This window comes from Mus pahari, chromosome 18 (genome assembly GCF_900095145.1).
Source record: "Mus pahari chromosome 18, PAHARI_EIJ_v1.1, whole genome shotgun sequence".
NCBI classification, from domain to species: Eukaryota; Metazoa; Chordata; class Mammalia; order Rodentia; family Muridae; genus Mus; species Mus pahari.
Window position 1 is genome coordinate 1,474,651 of NC_034607.1, and position 8,647 is coordinate 1,483,297.

The 8,647-nt window shown below is 47.0% G+C and overlaps 2 protein-coding genes across 8 annotated transcripts in view; both read left to right on the forward strand.

Moving 5' to 3' along the window:
- Adamts10 (ADAM metallopeptidase with thrombospondin type 1 motif 10) overlaps window positions 1–851 on the forward strand; it is a 30,466-nt gene extending 29,615 nt beyond the window's left edge. For all 7 annotated transcript variants that reach the window (XM_021217450.1, XM_021217454.1, XM_021217453.1 and 4 more), the window contains one exon: window positions 167–851. In XM_021217450.1, the coding sequence (XP_021073109.1) occupies window positions 167–276 (110 nt within the window). In that variant the 3' untranslated portion in view covers window positions 277–851. The remainder of the gene's footprint in view (window positions 1–166) is intronic.
- A 1,937-nt stretch (window positions 852–2,788) lies between these two features.
- The window catches only part of Myo1f (myosin IF), a 49,287-nt gene continuing 43,428 nt past the window's right edge, over window positions 2,789–8,647 (forward strand). The window contains exon 1 of the mRNA XM_021217621.1: window positions 2,789–2,950. Coding sequence (XP_021073280.1) covers window positions 2,948–2,950 — 3 coding nt within the window. The 5' untranslated portion in view covers window positions 2,789–2,947. The remainder of the gene's footprint in view (window positions 2,951–8,647) is intronic.

Genomic DNA, 8,647 nt, shown 5'->3' on the forward strand with positions numbered 1-8,647 from the left:
TGATATAAGCATGATTATAAACCTTCATGGAAGGATGAGGAAACGTGTAGGAGAGCTCGCGGCTGCCGGAAAGAGTGCTGGACTCTGATATCTCTCCCTCCCATTCCCCCTTTGCTCCCCTCCCCCACTCCCCCTTTGCTCTCCCGCCCCTTCCCTTCCCCTGCAGAATGCAAGGATGTGAACAAGGTGGCTTACTGCCCCCTGGTGCTCAAGTTTCAGTTCTGTAGCCGAGCCTACTTCCGCCAGATGTGCTGCAAAACCTGCCAAGGCCGCTAGGGTACCTGGAACCAACCTGGAGCACAGGCTGAGGCAGGGGAAATCCCACTGGAGAGGGCATGAGGGAACGGGGGCTGGAATGGAAGGGTGAGATGCAGTTGAAAGTTATTTATTGGGTAACCCTGTAGGGCTCCTAGCTAGGGGATGGAGAAGAGCTGGCTACCCAGGGACCCTCTGCAGTATCTTACCCAGTTGATAGTGAAGAGAGAGGACTGCCCCTTATGCACACATATTTAAGTCCCTAACACTCCTCCCACCCTTTGATCGGAATATGTACTGTGAAGAGTGGGGGTGGGGAGGGGTATGCTGGTGCCCTGCCCCTGCACTGTTCTATCCCTACACTCTGAGCTGGGGCATTTATATCTGCTATGGGGGGAGTGGGCTTGATACCACCTCCCTGTAGCCCTCCCCCAGACTGACCAAGGGGAAGATCCACCCCAACCTCTGTCCTGCCTGCCCCAGGGGGGAGTTCAACATCCAGGCCATTCCCCATCATGGTGCTACAAGCCCTGCCCTGGGGCCCACACACTCCTCACCAAGAAGCCTTACATTAATAAAGTTCTGTCTTGTGTAGATTTCTGCTCATGACTGGGTATGTGTTTCTGTATAGGCATTCTACCCAGGATGTACCCCAAGTTCAAAAGGAACCACAGCCAGGATTGGCAAGATGTCCCAGTGGGTAAAGACACTTGCTGCCAAGCCTAAATTTAACCCATGGGAACCACATGGTGGGAGGAGAGAACCAACTCCTATAGGTTGTACCCTGCCCTTCACAAGCTTACTGTGGCATGTGTGCCCACACAGTGCACACATAAATGAATGAACAACTAGCAGCTTTCTTTAAGGCACAGGGGAAGTAGTCCACATTTCCTAATAGGTCATCCTTGGGGGGGAGAAAGGACTTTGGCCACTACAGATAAAAACCTATCACTTTAAGACGAAAGCAGTTTCTTACCGAGTCTAACAAATGTCCAGTCCTTTTGTACTCTCAACTAAATATGATCCCCTGCCTCCCTTCCACATGTGGAGTTGTGCTATTGACCCTGAATATTGGAGAAGAATATAGGCTTCTCACCTGTGGTTGGGAGGGGGCATGTGCCATGGAAAGAGATCACAGGACGCAGAGACATCCCCGTCCTCAGGCATGGACCAAAGACGGATTAGAACACAGGTCCCTGTTAGGCTCTCACCAGTCTGGCTTGGTCTTCGCCACCTCCCCAGTGGGTAACATGAGGAGGTGACAACTTGTAGGAGCTGTCATTTCCCCCATGTCAACAGAAGACTCATTTGTGACCTGGTCTTCCAAAGATCAAGGACCAAGCTAACGTATGACAGGCCCTACATTTGCTGGGTGCTGCTGATAGAGCCATGAAAACAGCAAGGCTGTAAGTGTGGAAACCCAGACTGGGCCAGGAATGCTGTGTACATCTTTGGACCCCACGATCTCTGGGCAGGATCTCTGAGTTTGAGACCGAATTTGCTACTTTGCATAGCAAACTCCAGACCAGTCAAAATGATACAGTGGAGACCCTATCTCAAAAACAAAAATCACAGCAATATCCAGATTTGGGGTGGAGTGAAGGTGGGAGGTGCTTACTGGGTAGACGGCTCAGCTGGGTAGAAGATTACTTCCTGTTGTTTCAGAGGACCTCGGTTCAGTTCCAAGCACCTGTATCAGGTGGTTAACAGATGTAACTCCAGATCCCAGAGATCCAGTGCCTCCTGCATTCCAAAGGGGTGTGTGTGTCTGTCTGTCTGTCTGTCTCTCTCTCTGTCTGTCTCTCTCTCTGTCTCTCTCTCTCTTTAAGGCCAATAGCTCACTTCACAACAAGCATCAGGGCATGAGTTTGAATCCCCAGACCCCTCATAAAGCCAAATAAAGGTAACAAATATCTGAGACATGGAGATAAGAGGTGGAGACAGAGAACCCAGGAAGCTTGCAGACTAGCCTGACTTCCACAGTAGGAAAACAACAGAGATGCCTATTTCAAGGGGAAGGGTGAGAACTGGCACTCACCTAAGGTTGTCTTCTGACCTCCCTCCACACATTCATATGCACCCATATAGAAATGCACACAAATGGATGCACACGAAGAGAAATACAGACCTGATACACAAAAGTAGAAACATTAAAGGGAAATAAGTCTTGTGGTGTCTTCTACTCCCTTTGAACTTCCCTTACTAACAGACATTGTACAGGGAGGACCATAAAGAGTTTACATGGGAACTCTGAGCAAACACATCTGAAATGGTACTTCCTTTCCCTGACTCTGAAGAGAACTAAGTGGCCAGTCCTGCAGTCAGCTGACTTGGGTGCTTTTTGCTGTAAATCTTCTTGAGGTAGATGATGGATAAAGGACTTTCTCTGGTCTGGCAGTGACTGCCCATCATCTTTGACCTATCCCTTCAGGGTCTATGCTCCAAACAGTTCCCTCAGCCCTGTCATTGCTGCTAGAGCTCAGAGCATTGTCCCCGCCCTCAGCTTCCCTCCCCTGTGGTCATGACCCCTCCCGCAAAGGAAGTAAAAGAGGGGCTGTTGCAAGAGGAACTAGGGCCAAGAGCCTGTGAAGGAGTAGGTGAAGGAGGAGAGCCATGCCAGAGCCACCCCCTAGAACCGTCTGAGCCTGCACCCCTGTCATTACCCACAGGAGCCTAGATACCATCCCTCACCATGGTAAGCTGTTCAAGGGTGGGATCTGGGAGTGGTAACCTGGTAGCACCCTCAGAAATTGGGGCAATGGTTATGAGAACCACAGAGCCTTCAGAGACAGTTCCATAGGACAGCACAGAGCACCCCATGTCCCTCACCAAGAATCAAGCTCCAATCTGTGTATGCCAGGCTGGGTATGAGGACAAATACTGCAACAGAAATAAGAAAGAAAGTGTCCCTGAAGGAATTACAGTCGTCAGGAAGAGGACATGCCCCTTTTCAGGGGCTTAGAGAACTAGGTCGTCAACTCTCTCAGAACTAGCCTTCCCCTGCAGTCTGAAGCAAGCTCTTCCCTCTCTTAGCCTCTGTTTCCAGAACTCTTATTCAGAAGTTGGTCTGGAGACAGGAGTGTTTGAGGGGTGGAGGGCTTTTCTTGGGATCTGCAGGTCTGGCCACTCATTGGGTGGAATAACAGTGCAAATGATAGTGGGTGGTTTGACTATAACCATCACAGGGGCATGGGAGCTCAGTGGGGGTGCTTAAGGTCCTGGGTATCTCCAGCACGGGAAATAAGCCATCATCATCCTCATTTAACTTCCAGTGCCAGTTAATTTTACTAAAGAGGAGTTGGAGATGTAGGGGTGGGGCAGAAGATAGCAAAGGATGAAAAGGAGGAGGAAGAGAGAGCTAGGGGAAGAAAAGGAAAAATAGGAATGGAGATGAGGAATAGAAAGAGGAGGAGAGGGAGGGGCTGGGGGTTTTCATAGGGGAAACCAGGAAAGGGGATAACATTTGAAATGTAAATAAAGAAAATACATAATGAAAGAAAGAGAGAGAGAGAGAGAAAGAAAGAAAGAAAGAAAGAAAGAGGAGGAGGAGATGGAGGACTAGTGGAGAAACGATAGAGGGATACAAAGGAGAGACCTGTCTCCCTACTACCCATGGATGGCAGTGGAGACGCTTCAGGCAGAGATGCCACTACAAGTTCAAGTTGAAGTCTGTTGATGAGAAGGCTGGAGAATGGTCGGTATCATACATGGGTCTAGACTTAGCAGCATCATGGCACATACAATAAAAGCCAGTAGTGTGCCGGGCGTGAGGTCACACCCCTTTAATCCCAGCACTCGGGAGGCAGAGGCAGGTGGATTTCTGCCAGTCTGGTCTACAAAGTGAGTTCCAGGACAGCCAGGGCTACACAGAGAAACCCTGTCTCGAAAAACAAAAAAACAAAACAAAACAAAAATCACCCCATAGCTCCATAAACCCACAGATCACTTCAGCTTCCAATTTCTGTCATTGTCAGTGAGAGAACAAGGGCATGTTCTTATGAGAGGGATAGTTGTTGGGGTTCTTGGAGGTTATAGCGAACATGACTGGAGTGGAGGCAGGGAGGTGAAGTGAAAGAGAACATCTTTTAGAAAGCCAGCGAGAGCTGGGGCGGATTCTGGGCTCTTGAGGTCCAGTCTGAGCATCACATAAATGGGGTGTGGTACTGTACTCCTGTTGTCCCAGCACTTGGGAAGTGGATGCAGGAGTTCAAAGTCCTCCATGACTATAGCAAATTTAAGGCCAGCCTGTGCTACATGAAACCCTTTCTTTTAAAAGGAGGAAGAGGAGGGGGGAGAAAAAGAGGGAGGAAGGAAGAGAGAGAAGAAAGAAAAAAAAGAAAGAAAGAAAGAAAGAAAGAAAGAAAGAAAGAAAGAAAGAAAGAAAGAAAGAAAGAGAAAGAAGGAAGGAAGAAAGAAAAAGAAAGAAAGAAAGAAAGACAGAAAAAAAGAAAGAAAGCAAGTGAATGAGAAAGAGAAAAACAGGAAGAGATTTGCTACTTGAAAGGAAGGAAAACCCCTCCTAGGGCTGCCAACACTGAAACGCTTAGTCAACAGACTGCTCAGCAGACAGATGTGAGAGGGGAAAAATGCATCAAGTGAACCATGATAAACACTGAGAATCATGAGTTGGAGGCCAGCATGAACTACCTAGCAAGATCGTGTCTCAATAAAACCAAAATAGGAGCAAGCTGGAGCTCAGCTGATGAAGTGTTTCCTAGCATGCAGGAAGCCTGGGTTCCATCCCCAGTACTGTATAAACTAGGTTTGTCAGCCCAGAATTCTGAAATTGCAGATGGCACAATCAATAGTCCAGACTTCGTGACAAAAGACAGACACACAGGCAGGTGGGAGGGAAGGTAAAGGTAAAAAGATAGTAGAAGAGAAAGAAAAAGATAGGTGAGGCCTTTGAGAACCATAGCAGTCTCTGGGGATGCTGAGAGCTTCGCAGAGGGGTTTGAATGCCAGGATGCTGTACTAGGTTCAGTGGTGGAGATGGGTTCAGGTCATTCCTTCATGGCACTTGGACAGGTCGCTGGCTATTCCTTGTTAGATTGGTTCTGTTGTGGTTGCAACAGTGAGGGTTGCTGTTAGTTGGTAAAGGTTAGTGTTAACAATGGTTCTCGAGCCGGGCGTGGTGATGCATGCCTTTAATCCCAGCACTCGGGAGGCAGAGGCAGGCAGAATTTTTGAGGCCATGCTGGTCTACAAAGTGAGTTCCAGGACAGCCAGGGCTATACAGAGAAATCCTATCTCAGAAAAAAAAAAACTAAACAAACAAACAAACAAAACACAATGGTTCTCATAGGTAGGTTGGAGGTGATGATAATCTGATGTTATTTTTTAACTATTTCTGTTTTTGTTTATATGTATACATCAGCATAATTATATGCCATCTGCATGCAAGTGACAATGGAAGCTAGACAGGGATGTCACATCCCCTTGAGCTGGATTTACTGCTGGTTATGAGCACAAGGAGTTGCTGGGAACTCAGCTTTCATCCTCTGCAAAAACATCAAGTGCTTTTAACCATTGAGCCATCCCTCTAGCTCCTGCCATGTTTGGTTTCATAATAAGTGGAGGTCTCTTGTATCCCCAGCTAGCCTCAACCCCATGATATAGATAAGGATGATCTTGAAAATCTGATCCTCCTGCCTCTGCCTCCCAAGCGATAGGATGACTGGTGGTGTTCACCATCCAGTGCTGGAGATGGAACCCAGTGCTTCATCATTGCTAGGCAAGCACTCCATTGAGCTACATCCACAGCCTGTTGATCTTGAGACAGAGTCTCACATGACATAAACTACCCTTGAACTCACAGTGTAGCCAAGATAACTCCTGATTCTCCTGTCTCCACCTCCGGAGTGCTGGAGTTAATGTCGTGTACTGCCATGCTGGGACAGCTGGTGTTTAATATTAATCATTAATTGTTGTTGTTCTCAGGGTGAAGCTGCCTGTGCTGATTATTTGGAGCTTGAGTGGTTAATAACTTATATGGTTGTATGTAGTTGTAATGTCTGTGTGTCAGTATGTGCAATGTATGTATAAGTTGCATGTGTTTGTGGCCTACACGTAAAGACCAGAGGAGAACTTCAGGTGTCCTACTCTGTTGTTCCCTGCCCTATTCCCTTGAGTCAGGATCTCTCATTGAATTTGGAGTTAGGCTGGAAGCCAGTAAAACCCACAGATGCTTTTGTATCTACCTCCCATAGCACTGGATTTCTAGGTGATTTTTGTGACCATGGCTTACTTTTTATATGGATGCTAAGAATGCAAACTTAGGTTCTTGTGCTTTCATAGCAAGCACTCTTACTAAGCCATTCCCCAGCCCTTCAGTGTGAGTTTGTTTCCACTCAGTGATGCTTGATGTTGGAGTCATATGCAAAGGTCAGAGAACAGCTCACAGGGGCACAATCTCTCCTTCCATTTGGGCACTGGAAATTGAACTTGGATCCTCAGATTCAACAGCAAACTCCTTTACCCTCTCTCTTGCTAGCCCTTGGAGTTTCTGATGATGGTTATTTCATGTTTGTGGGGTGTTTTGTGGTTGTTGTTGTTGTTGTTGCCATCACTGGACACTTTTTATTTATAGATTTATTGATTGATTGATTGATTGATTGTTGCTCATCCTAGCCTCAAACTCATGATCCTCTTGCCTCAGCCTCCAAATTGCTGGGATTACTGGCCTGTATTAACACTTGTGTCTGTTTGTTTTTGTGTGTGGTGGTAACTTGATTGTCGTTGGTGGTGAGGGTGACAATCAATGGTGGTAGTTTTAAAGAATGTTAATGGTGGAGTTGTTTGTCGTTTCTGTTTGCTACACTGACATGGAAGATTTTAGCAGTCTGTGTGTGACTTTGTGAGTAGGTATGAGGGGGTGGGGCATTTTTTGTTTCATAACATTGGTTACTTGAGAGTAAAGGTGATTGCTTTGAGGGCGTAATTACCGTGTGAAAGAGACAGAGCTAGAGAGTAGTTCAGTTTTTCTGTTGTTGTATTTTGTTTTTTGTTTTCTTTTGGTTTTTTTCAAGACAGGGTTTCTCTGTGTAGCCCTGGCTGTCCTGGAACTCACTCTGTAGACCAGGCTGGCCTCAAACTCAGAAATCCACCTGCCTCTGCCTCTGCCTCCCAAGTGCTGGGATCAAAGGCGTGCACCACAACTGCCCGGCTTGAGATGTAGTTCAGTTGCAGAGCACTTGCCTAGCATGTTCAGGGCCAGGTTCCATTCCTAGTATGACAAAAACAAACAAACAAAAGGAATAAGGGGAATCTTGAGAAATGGATCAATGGTTAAAAGTACTCAGTGGACAACAGTCTGCTGGACTGCCTTGTCTGACCTAAGTGGGAAAGGATACATCTAGGTGGGTTGGTATCTGGGGGAGGGGGGGGACTCCCCTTCTCTGAGGAGAAAGGGAGTCAGGGGAAAGGGAGTGGGAGGGGAGGACTGGGAGCAGAGGTAGGGGTCTGCAATTGGATTGTAAAGTGATGGATGGATGGAAGGAAGGAAGGAAGGAAGGAAGGAAGGAAGGAAGGAAGGAAGGAAGGGTACTCAGTGGTCTTGCTGAGGTCCAGAGTTCAGTTTCCAGCACCCACACCAGGTGCCTTAGTACTTCCTGTAACTCCAGTTCTTAGGGATCCATGGGTACCCATCAGCATGTGTGCACACACACAGCACAGACACATGAATAAAAATAAAACATATCTTTAGTTTAAAAAAAAAAACAGAAAGCTCAAGAGGCTAGTGGCCAGGGAGTGGTCAGGGAGATGTGGAAAAGGAGGTATTTAGAATAGAAACTTAATGGAGGTATTTAGAATGGAAATTTAAAACCCACAATTATGGGGCTGAGGATATAGTTCACTTGGTGCATGCATGAAGCCTTGTGTTCCATCCGTAACACTACAAACTAGCATGGTGATATACACCCCTCAGTACTTGGGAGGAGAGAAAAGTTGCTCAGAAATTGCTATATACCAACTCTGAGGCCAGCCTGTGTTATATGAGGCCTGTCACAAACACACTAAAGCAACATTAAATTTCTTTAACAATATTTATTTACTGTGAGGGGAGTGAACTTGCTTATGGGCCATGGCATGCTTGTGGAGGTCAGAGGGCAACTTGGAAGGGTTTGTTACTTCGTGTGGGTCCAGGGAATCAAACTCGAGTTATAACGCTTAGCAGCAAGTACCCTTATCCACTGAGCCATCTCACTAACACAGCATTGCTTTTAAAAATACCCACAACTGTGCTGCTGAGATGGCTCAGCGGCTAAGAGCACCCGACTGCTATTCTAAAGGTCTTGAGTTCAAATCCCAGCAACCACATGGTGGCTCACAACCATCCGTAACGAGATCTGACTCCCTCTTCTGGAGTGTCTGAAGACAGCTACAGTGTACT